This window comes from Homarus americanus, unplaced genomic scaffold (assembly GCF_018991925.1).
Source record: "Homarus americanus isolate GMGI-L3 unplaced genomic scaffold, GMGI_Hamer_2.0 scaffold52546, whole genome shotgun sequence".
In the NCBI taxonomy this organism is placed as follows: Eukaryota; Metazoa; Arthropoda; class Malacostraca; order Decapoda; family Nephropidae; genus Homarus; species Homarus americanus.
The window spans coordinates 35,001-57,500 of NW_024728515.1; the positions used below are offsets into that span (position 1 = coordinate 35,001).

The following is a 22,500-nucleotide window of genomic DNA, read 5'->3' on the forward strand; positions in this document are numbered from 1 at the left end:
ATTATTTTATTATTATTATATTATTCAACACCCAGCGAGTTCCCTTGTTAAAAGTGACAGGGTTAATGACAGATACATGACAGACAGACAGACACAGACAGACAGACAGACAGCTAGATAGATAAATAGATAGGGACAGATTATTGTATGCATACAGATAGATAAATTATATAGACACAATAATACAAAACGGACAGACAGACAGACAGACAGACACATACAGATCGATAATAATAATACAATATTTTTTACACGGATTCTGATGGTGGCGTGAGTCCTGATTGGTGATTTGGTCCAATCATCTGGCGACTGTGAGGTCATAGGTGTTAATGATGGAATTAGTGGCAATGGTTGGTCGTTAACGCTCAATTACCCCCAATAGTGTTGTGAAATAGTTGTTGATGACACACACACACAAACACACATAAATGGATACACACACACACACACAAACATACACATACACACATAAAAATATATACATAAAACACAGAAATATACCTATACACTCACTCACACACACACACACACACACACACACACACACACACACACACCAGAACTGCACATATGACTAAAGGACTCAGGTGTACTACCCAGGACAGGTGTGGCGCCTTACCTGTGAGGGCCAAGAAAAATATAGGAGTTACTGATACATGAGAGAGAGAGGAGAGAGAGAGAGAGAGAGAGAGAGAGAGAGAGAGAGAGAGAGAGAGAGAGAAAAGAGAGAGAGAGAGCGAGAGAGAGAGAGAGAGAGAGAGAGAGAAAAGAGAGAGAGAGAGAGAGAGAGAGAGAGAGAGAGAGAGAGAGAAAAGAGAGAGAGAGAGAGAGAGAGTCACATAGGAGCCAGCCGGATGTATAATTTCTGTAAATATATCCGGCCTTGAAGACTTCCGGCCAGATTTATTTTAATTAATCAAACCTAATTAACGAAACATATTTAATTACTTAATTATATGGTTAATTAGACCCTAAGATATAATTTATATTTGTTTTCATGTTTAAGAGAAGAAAAAACACTTAAGAAAAACACAAAAACAGCCAAATAAACACAAAACAAACACAAACAAAAAACAAACACATACAGATGCAAAAAATAAACAAACACACGACAAAGAAAAACTAAAACATAAAAACAAACAGAAACAACAAATAAAAGCAAAAGCAAAACAAAACAACGACAAGCAGTTCATCAGTTGTTTTCTTCGCTATAAAAAAATAATAATAAAAATAATATTAATAGTAATAATAATAATAATAATAATAATAATAATATTAATAATAATAATAATAATAATAATAATAATAATAATAATAATAATAATAATAATATTTTTACTCAATTTAGTCAAGTCTTTGTGAGTTGTGAAAAAAAAATTATATTATATTATTTATTATTATTAGTAATTTTATTCTTTATTATTGTATTTATTCATTTTTATTCAAGTTATTCATCATCGCCAAAGATTTTGTAAATTGTATATATTAGGAAGTGTTTAAATTACTCCTATAGCTTTTTGTAAATGTGTAAATCTAAAAATATGCACTGTGTAAATGGTAAAAAATTTGAAATGTGTAAATGTAAAAATATATAAATGTGTAAATCGTAAGAATATGCAAATGTATAAATGGTAAAAATGTGTAAATGTGTAAATGTAAAATATATAAATTGTAAATCGTAAAAATATGTAAATGTGTATATGTAAAAATGTGTAAATGTGTAAATCGTAAAAATATGTAAATGTGTAAATGTAAAAATATATAAATGTGTAAATCGTAAAAATATGCAAATGTGTAAATGTAAAAATATATAATATTGTGCAGCGACAAATGTGATATATTTTTAGTATATAAAATGTTGTATTTATTTAAGACTAAATTGTTGCAATATTTTTTTGTATTCAGAATTTGTAAGATATGTGTTTTATTATTATTGTTGTTGTTGTTGTTGTTGTTGTTGTTGTTGTTGTTGTTTTGTTATTGTAGTTGTTGTTGTTGTTATTGACGTTATTTATTTATTTGACAATCGGTGTCTTATTCTTGAGTCGATAAATATACTACTCTCTCTCTCTCTCTTCTCTATCCTCTCTCTCTATCTATCTATATCTCTCTCTATCTATCTATCTCTCTCTCTTCTCTCTCTCTCTCTCTATCTATCTATCTCTATCTATCTATCAACATCATGGACTAAGAATGAGAGTTTTTTACAATAATATAATGACCAATTTACTTCATATCTGTTGTCTTATAATAATAAATTACCTGCCTGATTTATTTAATGACCCCCACCCCCTCCTCCCCCTGGTGATGTCCTCCCTGGTGATGTTCCTTCCTCTCCCCCCTCCCCCCGGGACGTCCCTCCCCTGGTGATGTCCCTCCTCCCCTGCTCCTGGTGATACCCCTGGTGACGTCTCCGTCCCCCGGTGATGTCCCTTCCCCCTGCTCCGGTGATACCCCCTGGTGACGTCCCCCCTGGTGATGTCCTCTCCCCTGCTCAGGGCCCCCTGGTGACGTCCCCCTCCCTGGTGATGTCCCTCTCCCCTGCTCCGGTAGGATACCCCCAGCATGTCCCTCTCCCTGGTGATGTCCCTTCCCCCCCTCTGCTCCGGTGATACCCCTGGTGACGTCCCTCCCTGGTGATGTCCCTTCCCCCTGCTCCGGTGATACCCCCCTGGTGACGTCCCTCCCCTGGTGATGTCCCTTCCCCTGCTCCGGTGATACCCTGGTGACGTCCCACTCCCCTGGTGATGTCCCCTCTCCCCCTGCTCCGGTGATACCCCCCTGGTGACGTCCCTCCCCTGGTGATGTCCCTTCTCCCCTGCTCCGGTGATACCCCCTGGTGACGTCCCTCCCTGGTGATGTCCCTTCCCCCCCTGCTCGAGGATACCCTGGTGACGTCCCTCCCCTGGTGATGTCCCTTCCCCCTGCTCCGGTGATACCCCCTGGTGACGTCCCTCCCCCTGGTGATGTCCTCTCCCCCCCCCGCTGGTGATACCCCCGGTGACGTCCCTCCCGGTGATGTCCCTTCCCCCCTGCCCGGTGATACCCCCTGGTGACGTCCCCCCCTGGTGATGTCCCTCTCCCCTGCTCCGGTGATACCCCCTGGTGACGTCCCTCCCTGGTGAGTCCCTTCTCCCCTGCTCCGGTGATACCCCCTGGGCGTCCTCCCGGTGTGTCCCTCCCCCTGCCCGGTGATACCCCCTGGTGACGTCCTCCCTGGTGATGTCCTCTCCCCCTGCTCCAGGTGATACCCCCTGGTGACGTCCCTCCCCCTGGTGATGTCCCTCCCCCCTGCTCCGGTGATACCCCCCAGACGTCCCTCCCCTGGTGATGTCCTTCTCCCCTGCTCCGGTGATACCCCCTGGTGACGTCCCTCCCCTGGTGATGTCCCTTCCCCTGCCCGGTGATACCCCCCTGGTGACGTCCCTCCCCCTGGTGATGTCCCTTCTCCCCTGCCCGGTGATACCCCTGGTGACGTCCCCCCTGGTGATGTCCCTTCCCCCCGCTCCGGTGATACCCCTGGTGACGTCCCCCCTTGGTGATGTCCCTCCCTGCTCCGGTGATACCCTGGCGACGTCCCCCCCCTGGTGATGTCCCTTCTCCCCCTGCTCCGGTGATACCCCCTGGTGACGTCCTCCTTGGTGATGTCCCTTCTCCCTGCCCGGTGATACCCCCTGGTGACGTCCCTCTGGTGATGTCCCTTCTCCCCTGCTCCGGTAATACCCCCCTAGGTGACGTCAAAGATAAACAAAGAAATTAAAAATATATAATAAAAAATCATCGGAGAAAAATGTAGAAAATTTATAAGATATTAAAATAAAACAAACAAACAAACAAACAAATAAACAAACAAATACACAAACAAATAAACAAACAAACAAACAGGTAAGTAATAAATTAACCTAAAGTAAACACAAGCCGAGATGATTTACTCACCATCTTAATTTGTTCAAGAAATTACAAAAATAATAATTAAAAACACGATGACTCCTCCTCTACACACACACACACACACACACACACACACACACACACACACACACACACACACATTTTATCTTTTCAATTCTGTATAAATATAGAATGATTCATGAACAAAAACAACAAATAAATCCAGAAATTAAAAGGAAAAAACAATCACACTTACAAGACAAACAAACAAACAAACAAACAAACAAAAGAATTAAACCGCAAACAAAAAATTCCAATAATAATAAAAAATACTCCCCAAAAAAAAATAATAATAATATAATGAGGCAATATATTTTTGGTCTGTCATTACTGGAATGATTAACAGGTCCCTAATCAGTCCCTAATCAGCCCCCAATCAGCCCCCAATCTGACCCAATCTAACCCAGGGAGACGCCCAGCCAGGATGATTTGTCAACAAGATGGCGTGGTCCAGCTAACAAACTGGCCCGTCTGTTGCTAATAATGGCCAAGATAATGACCGCTAACTACTTAACATTCCACGAAATACTGAAGAAAAAAACAGTATTTATTTGTTGGGTTTGTAACTTGAAGGTTGTGTCGAGTTTTAGTGGTTTAACAGCCTGGGGGGTTAGTACACACGATCCTTCATTAAACCACTTATGGAAGTTGATTTATAATAATTGTTTTAATGACCCAGTATGGAACAAAACAACAACAAAAAACAACAACAACAATAATAATAATAATAATAATAATAATAATAATAATAAAATAATAAAAAATAATAAAAATAATAATAATAATAATAATAATAATAATAATAATAATAATAATAATAATAATAATAATAATAATAATAATAATAATAATAACTAAAATAATCAGTCATATTTTGTAAAAAGTTTATTACTATATATATACCCACACACACACACGCACACACACACAACACACACACACACACACACACACACACACACACACACACACACACACACACACACACACATAAAGAAACAAACAAACAGAGAGAGACAGTTACACTCCACAACGAAGAAACAAACAAACAAAATAAATAAAAATATCAGACTTAAACAGATCATAAACAAACACATTAACAAATAAAACAAATAAAACCAAAGGTCCTTATGTCCTGGTTATGTTATTGTTTATTGTAATTAATTAAAACATGAGTCTTTCTTTCGGTGTGTGTGTGTGTTTTAAGTCTATTCTAGCCACAGAATATCAGCCATGCGTGTAGACACACACACACACACACACACACACACACACACACACACACACACACCAACTCTCTCCGTAATACAGAAAATAAATTCAACAAAAAGTCAAAATACAACTAAATAAAAAAATAGTCCCAATTAAACAGATCCTCCCCCAATTACTTAGAACCTTTCCCAATACATATAGCCTTTCCCAATTACATATAACCTTTCCCAATTCATATATAGCCTTTCCCCAATTACATAGAGCCTTTCCCCACTACATATAGCTCTTCCCAATTACATATAGCCTTTCCCAATTACATATAGCCTTTCCCAATTACATAGAGCCTTTCCCAATTACATATAGCCTTTCCCAATTACATAGAACCTTTCCCCAATTAATATAGAACCTTTCCTAATTACATATAGCCTTTTCCCAATTATATGTAGCTCCTAATTACGGTGTCGCTATGTTCAATTTTGAAACAATTAAAATCCAAATAAAAAATATTCAGAAAATAGATAATTAAAAGAAAATAGTTTTTCCCTTATAAAATCAAAGGCATGAAGCCCACTACACATCTGGTCGCGAGGAACACATACACAAACACACACACACACACACACACACACACACACACACACACACACACACATCTTGACCCAGCGAACTGTCACCAATTAAAAACAGGTCCACTTTCTGTCATCTCCTTTCCCCACTCACCCCACACCCCACACCCACCACCCCCCACCCACCCCCCCACCCCCCACGGAAGACTCCCAATTACAGCGGGTTTATGGATAGCGAATGATGAAATACGACCTTGTAAAGTAATTATTTTTTATATAACCAAAATACCTTTTGGGCCTTAAACTCTCTGGAGACAGCCGGCCGCTACCACCACTACTACCACCATTGCTACCACCATTACTACCACCATCACCCACTACCACCATGACTACCACCATCACTGCCACCATCACCATCACCACCACACCATAAGCATTACCGGTGGTTTTGTTTCAGAGAGAGAGAGAGAGAGAGAGAGAGAGAGAGAGGAGAGAGAGAGAGAGAGAGAGAGAGAGAGAGAGATTACCGCAGAGATTGAGTCATGACACTTCCACGCCATGGTACACCTCATGACATGTAAACACGTGAACAGCTGACTATGTAAACAAGGAACAGCTGATTTCAGGTAAACAAAAAAGCTGACGTCAGTGTAAACAAAAAAACTGACGTCATGTAAACACGCGAGGAATCATGGAAATTCTTCAAGATCACGGAGAAGTAGGAGGTACACCTGTGTATACCACCGGGTCAGGTGAACCCGACACAGGTAGACCCCATACCTGTGTAAACCATCTTAAGTACATTATGTAATTTACTCAATATACTGTACCTGTATCTATACCTGTATCCTATGTAATTTACTCAATATACCTGTATTCACACCTGTATCCTATGTATTTACTCCAATATACCTGTATCTATACCTGTATCCTATGTAATTTACTTAATATACCTGTATCTATACCTGTATCCTATGTAATTTACTCAATATACCTGTATTCATACCTGTATCCTATGTAATTTACTCAATATACCTGTATCTATACCTGTATCCATGTAATTTTACTCAATATACCATCTATACCTGTATGCTATGTAATTTACTCAATATACCTGTATCTATACCTGTATCCTATGTAATTTACTCAATATACCTGTATCTATACCTGTATCCCAAGTAATTTACTCAACATACCTGTATCTATACCTGTATCCCTATGTAATTTACTAATATACCTCGTATCTATACCTGTATCCTATGTAATTTACTCCAATATACCTGTATCTATACCTGTATCCTAAGTAATTTACTCAATATACCTGCATTCATACCTGCATCCTATGTACTTACTAACATACCTGTATCTATACCTAGCATCTTGCAATTTACTCCAATATACCTGTATCTATACCTGTATCCTATGTAATTTGCTCAATATTCCTGTATCTATACCTGTATCTTATATAATTTACCTCAATATACCTGTATCTACCTGTATCCTATGTAATTTACTCAATATTCTGTATCTTATGTAATTTAATTAATATACCTGTATCTATACTTGCATCCTATGTAATTTACTCAATATACCTGTATCTATACCTGTATCCTATGTAATTTAATTTAATATACCTGTATCTATACCTGTATCCTATGTAATTTACTCCTCAATATACCTGTATCTATACCTGTATGCTATGTAATTCTACTCAATATACCTGTATCTATACCTGCATCCTATGTAATTTATTCAATATATTCTACTATACCTGTAACCTATGTAATTTACTCAATATACCTGTATCTATACCTGTATCCTATGTAATTTTACTCATACCTTGCATTCATACCTGTATCCTTGTGCACTTACTCAATATACCTGCATTCATACCTGTATCCTATGTAATTTACTCAATATACCCGTATCTATACCGCATCCTATGTAATTTACTTCATACCTGTATTCATACCTGTATCCTATGTAATTTACTCAATATACCTGTATCTATACCTGCATCCTATGCAATTTACTCAATATACCCGGATTCATACCTGTATCCCATGTAATTTACTCAACATACCTGTATCTATACCTGTATCCTGCAATTTACTTCAACATACCTGTATCTATACCTGTATCCTATGTAATTTACCTTAATATACCTGTATCTATACCTGTATCCTATGTAATTTTACTCAATATACCTGTATTTATACCTGTATCCTATGTAATTTACTCAATATACTGTATCTATACCCTGTCCTATGTAATTTACTCAATATACCTGTATCTATACCTGTATCTATGTATTTACTCAATATATATGTCTATACCTGTATCTTGTATTACTCAATATATGTATCTAACCTTATCCTTTGTAATTTACTTCTGTATTATACCTGTATCCTATTTACTCCAATATACCTGTTATCTATACCTGTTCCTATGAATTTACTCCAATATACCTGTATCTATACCTGTATCCTATGTAATTTACTCAATATACCTCATATACCTGTATATGTAATTTACTCCAATATATATCTATACACTGTATCCTGTATCTCAATATACCTATCTATACTATCCTATGTATTTACTCAATATACCTGTATCTATACCTGTATCCTATGTTTATCAATATACTTCATCTATACCTGTATCCTATGTAATTTACTCAAAATATACTGTATCTATACTTATCCTGTAATTTTACTCAATATACCTGTATCTATACCTGTATCCTATGTAATTTACTCAATATACCTGTATCTATACCTGTATCCTGAATTACTCAATATACCTGTATATACTTGTATCCTATGTAATTTACTCAATATACTGTATCCTATGTCATTTATCTATACCTGTATCTATACCTGTCTATGTAATTTACTCAATATACCTGTATCTATACCTGTATCCTATGTAATTTACTCAATATACCTGTATATACTGTATCTATGTAATTTACTCAATATACCTGAATCTATACCTGTCTATGTAATTTACTCAATATACCTATCTGCTCTGTATCCTGTATATTTACTCCAATATACCTGTATCTATACCTCATCTGTTAATTTACTCATATATGTATCTATACTTACCTTGTTGTAATTTACTCAATATATATCTATACCTGTATCTTATGTAATTTTACTCAATATACCTATATCTATACCTGTATCCTATATAATTTACTCAATATACCTGTATCTATACCTGTATCCTATAGAATTTACTCCAATATACACATGTATCTTATCTACCTGTATCCTATGTAATTTACTCAATATACCTGTATCTATACCTGTATCCTAGTAATTTACTCAATATACCTGTATCTATACCTGTATCCTAAGTAATTTACTCAATATACCTGTATCTATACCTGTATCCTATGTAATTTACTCAATATACCTGTATCTATACCTGTATCCTATGTAATTTACTCAATATACCTGTATCTATACCTGTATCCTATGTAATTTACTCAATATACCTGTATTCTATACTGCTATGTAATTTACTTTAACCTGTATCTATACCTGTATCCTATGAATTTACTCAATATACCTGTATCTATACCTGTCCTATGTAATTTACTCAATATATATTCTATACCTGTATCTATACCTATCCTATGTAATTTACTCAATATACCTGTATCTGTACCTTATCCTGTGTAATTTACTCAATACCTGTATCTATACCTGTATCCTATGTAATTTACTCAATATACCTGTATCTATACCTGTATCCTATGTAATTTACTCAATATACCTGTCCTATACCTGTATCCTATGTAATTTACTCAATATACCTGTCTATACCTGTATCCTGTAATTTACTCAATATACCTGTATCTATACCTGTATCCTATTTAATTTACTTAATATACCTGTATATACCTGTATCCTAATGTAATTTACTCAATATACCTGTATCTATACCTGTATCCTGTAATTTACTCAATATACCTGTATCTATACCTGTATCCTATGTAATTTACTTAATATATTTCATACCTGTATCCATAATTTACTTAATATTATCTCTTATCCTATGTAATTTACTCAATATACCTGTATCTATACCTGTATCCTGTAATTTACCAATATACATATCTATACCTGTATCCTATGTAATTTACTCAATATACCCTGTATTTATACCTGTATCTATGTAATTTACTCAATATACCTGCATTTATACCTGTATCCTATGTAATTTACTAATTATTCTTTCATCCTATGTAATTACTTAACATATATCTATACCTGTATCTATGTAATTTACTCAATACCTGTATCTATACCTTATCCTATGTAATTTACTTAATATACCTGTATCTATACCCTTATCCATGTAATTTACTTACTATACCTGTATCTATACCTGTATCCTATGTAATTTACACTTATACCTGTTCTATACCTGTATCTATAATTTACTCCAATATACCTGTATCTATACCTGTATCTATGTTACTTAATATATCTATACCTGCATCCCTATGTAATTTATAATATACCTGTATCTATACCTGTATCCTATAATTTACTTAATATACCTGTATCTATACCTGTAATTTTACTTAATATACATAGCATCTATACCTGTATCCTATGTAATTTACTCAATATACCTGTATCTATACCTGTATCCTATGTAATTTACTTAATATATACCTGTATCTATACCTGTCTATGTAATTTACTTAATATCTTGTATCTATACCTGTCCTATGTAATTTACTTACCTATCTATACTGTCTATGTAATTTACTTAATATACCTGTATCTATACCTGTCTATGTAATTTATACATATATATACCTGTTATGTAATTTACTCAACCTGTATCTATACCTGTATCTATGTAATTTACTTAATACTACCTGTATCTATACCTGTATCCTATGTAATTTACTCAATATACTATCTATACCCTGTATCCTATGTAATTTACTCAATATACCATCTATACTGTATCCTATGTAATTTACTCAATATACCTGTATCTATACCTGTATCCTATGTAATTTATAATATACCTATATCTATACCCAATCCTATGTAATTTACTCAATATACTTATCTATACTGTATCAATGTAATTTACTCAATATACCTGTATCTATACCTGTATCCTATGTAATTTACTTAATATACTGTATCTATACCTGTATCTATGTAATTTACTCAATATACCTGTATCTATGCCCTGTCTATATTTATGTATACCTGTATCTATACCTGTATCTATGTAATTTACTTAATATACCTGTATCTATACCTATAATCTATGTAATAATTTACTTAATATATATCTATACCTGTATCCTATGTAATTTACTCCATTATACCTGTATCTATACCTGTATCCTATGTAATTTACTTAATATACATGTATCTATACCTGTCCTATGAATTTATTTAATATACCTGTATCTATACCTGTATCTATGTAATTTTTAATATACCTTATGCCTGATCATGTAATTTACTCAATATGTTCTATACTGTATCCTATGTAATTTACTCAATATACATATATCTATACCTGTATCTATTAACATACCTGTATCTATTATCTGTAATTTCTCAATATAATATCTATACCTTTATCCTATGTAATTTAATCAATATACCTGTATCTATACCCTGTATCCTATGTAATTTTAATATACCTTATCTATACTGTATCTATGTAATTTACTCAATACCTATCTATACCTGTATCTATAATTTACTCAATATACCTGTATCTATACCTGTATCTATGTAATTTACTCAATATACCTGTATCTATACCTGTATCCTATGTAATTTACTCAATATACCTGTATCTATACCTTATCCTATGTAATTTACTCAATATACCTGTATCCATACCCATATCTGTAATTTACTCAATATACTGTATCTATATACCTGTATCCTATGTAATTTTACTCAATATACCTGTCTATACTTATCCTATGTAATTCTCAACATATGTTATCTATATAATTTACTCAATATACCTGTATCTATACCTGTATCCTATGTAATTTACTCATATACCTGTATCTATACTTATCTATGTAATTTTTTGTATCTATAATTTACTAATATACTATTTCCTGTATCTTATGTAATTTACTCAATATACCTGTATCTATACCTGTATCTTATGTAATTTCTAAATGATATAAAAAAACACCCAGAAATAATGAAACCAAGTGACACACACACGTCACAGGTACACAAAATGAACTTTATATCCGTGTTATGTTATTAGTCCCAAACACCTGTAATTAGACCTCTACCTCTACTGTTATTTCTGAATTAAATCACATGACATAAAATCCCTACGTCACTAAAAAAAACACAAACACGAAAAACACATATATATAAATCCCCCCCAACCTGTAATTCTGTAATTTTCATTTTGTAATCTCTGTATCTTTACTCATTTTACCTGTTATGTTATTTCCGAGTCAGATTACAAACAGGGATGAAATGACGTGTTTGTAATGCGTAATACAAACACGAGACAAACAAGATGGGGATTTATGCTTGTGTTTGGGTGTTATTTTGTACCTGTATTTTGGCTGTAATTTCACCTGTACTGTATTTTCTAAATTAATCAAATGGCAGAAAATTAAACCCCTGAAAACCCGCGTCGATAAACCATGACTTAAACCAGACCATGAGAGAGAGAGAGGCGAGAGAGAGAGAGAGAGAGTTCCACCTAATCACCAGATTGGTTAAACAAATGATTCACAACTACCCAATCATTACAGGTGACACTGTCTTACCACCGAGAGGATTAGACAAATCATAGTAGTCGAATTCCCCCACCCCATCCTCTCCCCTCCCCACCCCCAATCACGGCGAAAATACAGGATTATCTAGCGTCGGATTCGCATTTGTTGGTACACTGTGATTTGTTTCCGATAACTTCATGGATTAAGAGGGTGTAGGTGGGGGTGTGGGTGGGGTGTGGTGGGGTGGTGGGGTGGGGTGGGGTGTGGTGGTGGTTGGGGTGGGGTAGGTGGAGACAGGGATGAGAAGGAGGGTGTGGGAGGGAAGAGAGGGGTAAAGGAAATGAGGAAGGGGTGAGGAAGGGAAGGGAGCGGAAGAGAAGGGAGAGTGGAGGAAGGGGGAGGCAGGAGACGGGAGGACAGCGGAAGAGAAGGAAGGGAGGGGAGAGGGAGGGAGGGAGGATGACGTGAGAAGGGGATATAATCATTGTGGACCCTCTCGTTAAGGTCGACAGTCACATGACCTCCAGTAATTTAACTCCATAATGATCGTCTGACCCAAGGAGAGAGAGAGTAATGCTTCACAGTACCTGGACTATACAGGTGACCTGCCCCCCATCAGGTGAAGCCCCAAAATGAGCCCCCCTCCTCCAGGTGACCCCCCCACCCACTTCACTACTGACATCTAGCCACTGTTGAGGGGGCATTTAGGACCCTCAGGACCCCCCGGACACCAACAGGGCTCCAGGACCCCTCAGGGACCCCCAGACCTCCAGGACCCCTCAGGACCCCAGACCCCAGGACCCCAGGACCCCAAGACACCAAGACTTCCAGGACCCTCAGGACTCCCAGAGACCCTCAGGACCCCCAGGACCCTCCCAGGACTCCAGGATCTGGACCCCAGGAAAAAGCTAGAGACCATCCCAGTGTGTCACAGAAGCAGCGGTCACTGTGTTTGTGACATGTGGAAGATCCCCCACCTCTATCTTTGCATGTACAGCTCTCTCTCTCTCTCTCTCTCTCTCTCTCTCTCTCTCTCTCTGAATAAATAGAAGACAGACACAGACAGACAGAATAGTGGGCGGCAGACCCCACTCAACTGCTTAGCCTCTAGCCCTGGCTTCAAACTTCCTTTCCTACTTCCTATCTACCACTTCTAGCCTAGCCCTCAGAACCATCTCAGACAGGTGATCATTACCCTGTCTGCCCACCCATGACACCTGGACCCCCTACACCCACACCAGACACACCATATAACACCGTAAATAAACTCACAAATTACTAATTACAGAGGTTCTTTACAGGGGGGGAGGGAAGAGGTGGGGAAGTGGGAGGAATGAGGAGGGGTGTGGAGGAGGGTTGGTTAGGTTAGGGATGGGAGGAAGGTGGGAGGCAGAGAGAGGGGGAGGGAGGAGGTGTCAGGTTCAATTCATGGGTAGCTTTGGGTTCAGTTCAAATCCTGTGTTCTAATTCCGGGTTCAGTTTGGTGTTCTGAATCAAGACTTTATATTTTGGATTCGATTCATTTGTTTGATTGATTTATGGGTTCAAACACGCACAGTTCTGGGTAGATTCAGGGTTCGAATCATGGTTTAGTGTTTGGAAAGATGTCTTGAGTTTCGAACCCTGAATTCGAAATCTTTCATTCTAAACCTCTCCTCCCCACCTCATACACCCTCTCCTCCCCCACCTCCTATCCCTCTTCTCCCCACCTCCTTCCCCTCTCCTCCCCACCTCATACACCTCTCCTCCCCTCTCCCCCTCCTCCCACCTGCCACCCCTCTCCTCCCCACCTCCACCCCTCTCTCCCCACCCACACACACCCTCTTCTCCCCCATACCCCCTCTCAAAACCAACATCCTCCCCAACACACAAACCCCTCCCCACACCCCTCACAGGTACAGGGCTTAACGATCGCCACCACAAGGACCATTCCTGCCTCAGCAATTACTTCCATCCCTGTTTACCTCCCGGCAATTTTTCCTCAAGCCGTGCGACCCTCAGCACCCCTCTTACTATCCTGGAGGGTGAAGGAGGAGAATACGTGTCCACTATCGGGTTTCCCCAGCCCTCCCTCCCCCTCTCTGTAAGTTTTCATAGTCACGGGGGGGAAATGTAAGGGGGAAGTGGGGAGGGAAGAGGTTAAGTGGTGTGGAAGAGGAGATGGAAGGGGGAGGCAGAAGAGGTGAGGGGGAAGAAGGAGGAGGAGGAAGAAGGAAGAAGGGGAAGAGGGGAGAAAAATAGGACACATTAATGCTTTCTATGCAGTCGTCACCCTTCCCCCATGACCTCCCAGTGGGGGGTCTGATGGAAGGGGGAGGAAGAAGGGAAGAGATGTGGACGGAAGGGGGTGATGAGAGGAGGAGGAGGGGGATGTGAAAGAGGAGGGGAGAGGTGAAGGGATGATGGGTGAGGGGGTAGGTGAGAGGGGGAGGTGGTTGGAAGAAGGATGTTACCCCCCCCAAAACCATCGTACTATAAACCCACAAAAATGTCTCTCTCGTCGTCATGAAACAATATATAATTACCTCCAGCCATTAATTATATCTAACAGTATAATTGGACTAATTATATATTATTTATATTATTATATTTCTCAACATATATATTTTTTTCTCTCTCTCTCTCTCTCTCTCTCTGGCTCTTAGATGTCGGGTCTTTTTCCTTTTTTGTTTTAGTATTTTTTATTTTGGTTTATTTTATTTTTTTTTTTTTTTATTGTCTTATTTTTTAGTATTAGTTTTTAAAGTATTTTTTTTTACTTGTTTATTTCTTTTATATTTTTTTTTGTATTTTTTGTCTTTATTTTCGTTGTATTTTTGTTATGTTTTCTTGTTTTACTTTTATTTGACAATTATGATTTTTTTTAAAGTCCCTGTTAGAGAGCGAGCGTCATCCAGGCCCTGATTGGTCAGAGAGCGAGCGTCATCCAGGCCCCTGATTGGTCAGAGAGCGAGCGTCATCCAGGCCCTGATTGGTCAGAGAGCGAGCGTCATCCAGGCCCTGATTGGTCAGAGAGCGAGCGTCATCCAGGCCCTGATTGGTCAGAGAGCGAGCGTCATCCAGGCCCTGATTGGTCAGAGCGAGCGTCATCCAGGCCCTGATTGGTCAGAGAGCGAGCGTCATCCAGGCCCTGATTGTCAGAGAGGAGCGTCATCCAGGCCCTGATTGGTCAGAGAGCGAGCGTCATCCAGGCCCTGATTGGTCAGAGAGCGAGCGTCATCCAGGCCCTGATTGGTCAGGGAGAGCGAGCGTCATCCAGGCCCTGATTGGTCAGAGAGCAGCGTCATCCAGGCCCTGATTGGTCAGAGAGCGAGCGTCATCCAGGCCCTGATTGGTCAGAGAGCGAGCGTCATCCAGGCCCTGATTGGTCAGAGAGCGCGTCATCCAGGCCCTGATTGGTCAGAGAGCGAGCGTCATCCAGGCCCTGATTGGTCAGAGAGCGAGGTCATCCAGGCCCTGATTGGTCAGAGAGCGAGCGTCATCCAGGCCCTGATTGGTCAGAGAGCGAGGTCATCCAGGCCCTGATTGGTCAGAGAGCGAGTCATCCAGGCCCTGATTGGTCAGAGAGCGAGGTCATCCAGGCCCTGATTGGTCGAGAGCGAGCGTCATCCAGGCCCTGATTGGTCAGGAGAGCGAGCGTCATCCAGGCCCTGATTGGTCAGAGAGCGAGGTCATCCAGGCCCTGATTGGTCAGAGAGCGAGCGTCATCCAGGCCCTGATTGGTCAGAGAGCGAGCGTCATCCAGGCCCTGATTGGTCAGAGAGCGAGCGTCATCCAGGCCCTGATTGGTCAGAGAGCGAGCGTCATCCAGGCCCTGATTGGTCAGAGAGCGAGCGTCATCCAGGCCCTGATTGGTCAGAGAGCGTGATGTTATGTTTGTTATTATTAAAATTGACGTCACCAGTCTCAACCACCAGTCAAATATAGTCTGTCTGTCTGTCTGTCTGTCTGTCTGTCTGTCTGTCTGTCTGTCTGTCTGTCTGTCTGTCTTTATGTCTGTCTGTCTGTCTGTGTATTTCTCCCTCTCTGTCTTTCTTTGTGTGTGTGTGTGTGTGTGTGTGTGTGTGTGTGTGTGTGTGCATGTTCATGTACGTAATCAAATTGGACACGCCGGGAGTATATGTGCTCGTGTATGTGTACGATATGTACGTGTGTACAAATATGTGCGTGTGTAAATATATGCACACGCGTGTATGAGTGTGTACAGAGATTATTGGCGGAGGTGTACGGAACTAACACGTGCACTCCCTCATGTACGTGTGTGTGTGTAGATGTGTGTGTGTGTGTGTACAGGATAAACACACACACATGTACTCCTTCACAAAATATTTGGTGAGTAAACAGGTTAAAAATATGAGTAAATTTGAATTACTCATCAAAAATACTATCGAGACTCCTTCCTTACCTATGGGGGGGAGGAGGGGTTCAGGGGGTCAGGTTCGAGGATTCAGTGTATTCATAGACACTGTATACATCTTTACACACACACACACACACATGTCCTCACCCTTAGTGTTATATCACCTGGACATGGGTCAGGACACGCCTATGAGACACGTAGCTATCTGGTCATGCACACCAGGAGGGGGGGGGAAGGGGGGGCGGTGTCCAGCCAGGGGAAGGGGAGAGAAGAAGGGGAAGGATAGCAAATATTTACCTGATAAAGAATAGAGGTAAGAATGACAGCTTGCAGAAGGTCTGTGAGGAACACCACTTAAACACTCGACCAAGTGAGCAAGGCAAATATTGTGGTGGGGAGGGGAGGGGAGGTGGGAGGGGAGGGTGGTGGGGAGGGAGGTGGGGGTAGTGGGGAGGGGAGGTGGGAGGGGGGGGTGGTGGGGGGAGGGTAGGGGAGGGTGGTGGAGGGTGTGGGGGGTGTGGTGGGTAAGGGGTGGGAGGGGAGGTGGGGAGGGGTAGGGGAGGGAGGTGGGAAGGGTGGTGGGGAGGGTGGTGGGGGGGTGTGGTAAGGGGGTGGGGGGAGGGGAGGTGGGGGGGTAGTGGGGGAGGGGAGGTGGGGAGGGTGGTGGGGAGGGGTGGGTGGGGGAGGGTAGGGGTGGGTAGGGGGAGGTGGTGGGGGAGGGGAGGTGGGGAGGGGGGTGGGGGAGGGGTGGTGGGGGAGGGGTGGTGGGGAGGGAGGTGGGGAGGTGTGGGGGGGAGGGGTGGTGGGGAGGGTGGTGGGGAGGGTGGGGAGGGGTGGTGGGGGAGGGTGGGGAAGGAGGGGAGGGTGGGGGGTGGGGTGGGGGGTGGGAGGGGTGGGGAGAGGGGGAGGGGTGGTGGGGAGGGTAGGGGGGAGGGGAGGGGAGGGTGGGGGGTGGGTAAGGGGGGTGGTGGGGGAGGGGAGGTGGGGGAGGGTAGGGGGGGAGGGGGTGGTGGGGAGGGGGTGGGGATGGGTGGGGAGGGTGGTGGGGGGGGGTGGTGGGGGGGGTAGGGGAGGGGAGGTGGGGGAGGGGAGGTGGGGAGGGGTGGGGTGGGAGGGGTAGGGGAGGTGGTGGGGAGAGGGGTGGTGAGGGGGAGGGTGGTAGGGAGGGTGGTGGGGGTGTGGTAAGGGGGGTGGTAGGGAGGGGAGGGGGAGGGTAGGGGGAGGTGGGGAGGGGGGTGGTGGGGGGAGGGAGGTGGGGAGAGTGGTGGGGGTGTAAGGGGGGTGGGGAGGTAGGGGAGGGTGGGGAGGGGATGGTGGGGAAGGGAGGAGGGGGTAGGGAGGGTGGGGGGGAGGGAGGGTGGGGGGAGGGTGGAGAGGGGGTGTTGGGGAGGAATTTTGGAGGAGGGGTATTGGGGAAAGTGGGGAGATATTAGGTTAAGGTGAGCTCAGTGGTCTTGGGGGGAGAAGGTTTGGGGAGGAAAGAATGAGGGGGAGGAAGGAGGGAGAGTTGGGAGACTAAAAGTTAGGAAGGGAAAAGGTGTTAGGAATGGTAGTGGAGATGGTGGTGATTGTGGTAGGTGGTGTGCAAGTGAGAATGGTGGTAGATCAAGTATTAGATATAACTGATGGTGGTAGTAGTGGTGGTAGTGTAGTAGTGGTGGTAGGAATGAACTTCTCTCCCGTTCCCCACCCTCACCTCCACCCCCCACCTCCCCCTGCCCACATCTCCCCCTCCCACCCCCACCTCCCACCCCTCACCTCCCCTGCCCACATCTCCCTCCCACCCCACATCTCCCTCCCCACCCCCTCACCTCCCACCCCTCACCTCCCCCCGCCCACATCCTTCCCACCCCACATCTCCTCCCCACCCCCCTCACCTCCCACCTCCCTCCCACCCCTCACCTCCCCTGCCCACATCTCCCTCCCACCCAACATCTCCTCCCACCCATCACCTCCTGCCCACATCTCCTCCCCACATCTCCTCCTCACCCTCACCTCCTCCCACCCTCCTCACCCTCACCTCCCTCCTCACCCTCCTCCCCCACATCTCCCTCCCCTTCCCATGGCGGATTTACGTGTTCACAATAACTCTCATTTAATTCATGAACGTTTTATGTGTTTGTTCATCTGTAACTACTAGTTCATGTGTGTGTGTGTGTGTGTGTGTGTCTGTGTGTGTATCCCTTCATATACTCGTACACACGCATATGTACACTTACATATATATGTGTTACACTAAATAGGAATAATTACTTGCATGTATTTAACTTTATTGGAAACTTATGTCCACCCTAACCTAACCCACCTACCCTACCCTAACCTTACCCCTACCCTAACCTACCCTACCCTAACCAAACCTACCCTACCCTAACCTAACCTACCCTAACCAACCCTAACCAACCCTAACCAAACCTAACCTACCCTAACCTAACCTACCCTACCCTAACCTAACCTACCCTAACGGCGCCTTCAATAAAAACAGTAATTTTGATCATAGACGAATTACTCCCCATTAAGGAACACAAAGTTATCTTTATTGGACCAAACCATCAGTAAGAGTTAACGACAATTATACCTATACATTTATACACGTACATCAATTCATACATACACACACACATTCATACATACTCACACACATTCATACATATTTAAACATATACATCTATTCATACATACGTACACACACACACATTCATACACACACACATTCATAGTTTCACACATACATAATCATGTACACATAATTATATATACATAATACTTCACAAAGAATACTCAATGGTGGAATTTGGATCGTGGTGGTGGTGGTGGTGAAGGTGTTGGTGGTGGTGATGGTAGTGGTAGTGGTGATGGTGGTGGTGGTGAACCCATGACTAGCAGGCCACCAAAGATCAGCTAGCTGATCCACTGATCTGGTAGCCACCATCGTTGCAGATGCATATCCATGGTAGCCAGTTGATATGCCATGGTCGTGGTGCATGTGTTGACATGACCTGCTGCTGTTTCATGGTGCTGGTGCCATGATGATTGTGTCCGTGGTGGTGCTATTTGTTTGCCAAGAAGGTGATGGTGGTGATGGTGGAGATGATGATGGAGATAGTGGTGGAGGTGAGGACAGGACCACCACAGATTGCATGTTTCTGTTTGTTGACATTGTGAAACCTTGTTAATAATTCAGTGGCATCTGGCCCCACTACCATCACCATCACTACCACCATTACCATCACCATCACACCACCATTACCACCACCATCACTGCCACCACCATCACTACCACCACTACCATCACCATCACTACCACATACCACCACCATCACTACCACCATTACCATCACTACCACCATTACCACCACCACCATTACCACCACCATCACCACCACCATTACCATCACCATCACTACCACCATTACCACCACCATCACTGCCACCACCATCACTACCACCACTACCACCACCATCACTACCACCATTACCACCACCATCACTACCATCACTACCACCACCATCAACACCACCACACCATCACCACTACCATTATTACCATCACCACCATCGTCACATCCACTACCACCATCTCCATCACCACCATCACTACCACTACCACCACCACCACCACCACCACTACCACCATCACCACCACTACCACCGTCACCACCATTCACCATCACTGCCACCACCATCACACCGTTACCATCACTACCACCATTACCACCATCACCACCACCATACCATCACCACCATGCCACCATCACCCTACCACCATCACTCACCACCACCACCACCATTGCTCATCACTACCATTACCACCTACCTCATTCATCACCATCAAACCACCACCAATTACCACCATTACCAGCACTACCACTCACCATCACTACCACCTCTACTGCCATCACCACCACACCACCATCACCTACCACCATGGCCACCACCATCCACCACCACCTACCACCACCACCCACCACCACACCACCACCATCACCACCACCGTCAACAACACCATCACCACCACCACCACCACCACCACCACACAACACACTACCACCACCACCCATCCACCACCCACTCACCACACCACATCACAACACCACACCACCACCACCACCACACCTACCCACCACCACCACCACCACTACCACCATCACTACCACTACCACCACCACCACCACCACAACCACCACCACCATCACCACCACTACCACCACCACCACCACCATCACCACCACTACCACCATCACCGCTACCAGCAGGCTGAGGTGTTTAAAGGCCATATTGTGTTTGTTATATAATACTAATTATATGAGACTAGAATATATGTAAACAATTATATAAACAGTATTGTAAAAAAAATTTAATAAATGTGTAATAGGTTAGGTTAGGTTAGGTTAGGTTAGGTTAGGTTAAGTTAGGTTAGAGGTTAGGTTAGGTTAGGTTAGGTTAGGTTAGGTTAGGTTAGGTTAGCTTAGGTTAGGTTAGGTAGATGTTTGATATGATAGAAAATTATATTTACCGTGACATATACTGTATATAAACAAACAAACAAACACAAACAACAAACCAATCAAACAACTTTCATAACCCCCAATGGTAACAAACAAACAAACACGACCCGGTATACTGTTTGTTTACTGATCATGATGTAAACAGCTGTATAAGATGTAAAACTCTGTAAACAACTGTTGAGGTTTTTTTTACAGGTGTGATGGTAAACAAGACAGGTTGTTTACACAGTGTTCCTGACATAATTAATTACATCAGGTGATAAAAACGTCTCACCTGTGTGTGTGTGGGGGGGGGGGCAGACGAGTACCCTGACAGCCGGTGACAGGTGTAGACAGATGTAGACAAGCGGTGACAGGTGTAGACAGGAGGCAATGACAGCTTCTGTTTACATATTTACAAGGAGGAACTCTGGAAGGTTTTCCTGACATTTTCAGCAATTTACATTATTTACAAACGGAATCTAGCGTTATTTACACAAACGTCTTTTACGTTATTTACAAGGTTGGTTCTTCTATTATTTACTAAGGCGTCTCGTGTGAATTCTCCCGATATGAATTTACTTTACTTGCACCTTCGATTTACAACATTTACAAAGGTGTCATTTACAACGAATATAATGATGTCACTGTATTTACACATCCAGCAACTTACACAATTTACAAAGGTGTCATTTACACACACACACACACACACAAGACACAGGTGTAAGCACAGAACACATCAGGTAAGTCAGTGTCAGGTAGTTAAGGTGATTATAACTTAACAGGTACAATTACACCTGGTGAGAGAGAGAGAGAGAGAGAGAGAGGAGGAAAGGAGGGGAGATAGAAAGGAACAGAGAGAGAGAGAGAGAGAGAGAGAGGAGAGGGAGAGAGAGAGAGAGAGAGAGAGAGAGAGAGAGAGAGAGAGAGAGAGAGAGAGAGAGAGAGAGAGAGAGAGAGAGAGAGAGAAATAACAGAGAGAAAGAGAGAGAGAGAGAGAGAGGAACAGAGAGAAAGAGAGAGAGAGAGAGAGAGAGAGAGAGAAGAAGGGAAGAGAGAGAGAGAGAAGAAGGAAGAAAGAGAAAGAAAGAAGGTAAAAAGTAGAAGGGAGAGAAAAAAAAAAGAGACAAACCCCTTAAACTTCCCCTTAAAACAATGGTCCTA

General features: G+C 42.2%; 1 protein-coding gene across 1 annotated transcript in view; it reads left to right on the forward strand.

Moving 5' to 3' along the window:
• The first annotated feature begins 2,426 nt into the window (after positions 1-2,426).
• LOC121866126 (vegetative cell wall protein gp1-like) overlaps positions 2,427-22,500 on the forward strand; it is an 87,340-nt gene continuing 67,266 nt past the window's right edge. The window contains exons 1-3 of the mRNA XM_042365720.1: positions 2,427-2,549; positions 13,227-13,412; positions 15,369-15,562. Coding sequence (XP_042221654.1) covers positions 2,427-2,549; positions 13,227-13,412; positions 15,369-15,562 — 503 coding nt within the window. The remainder of the gene's footprint in view (positions 2,550-13,226; positions 13,413-15,368; positions 15,563-22,500) is intronic.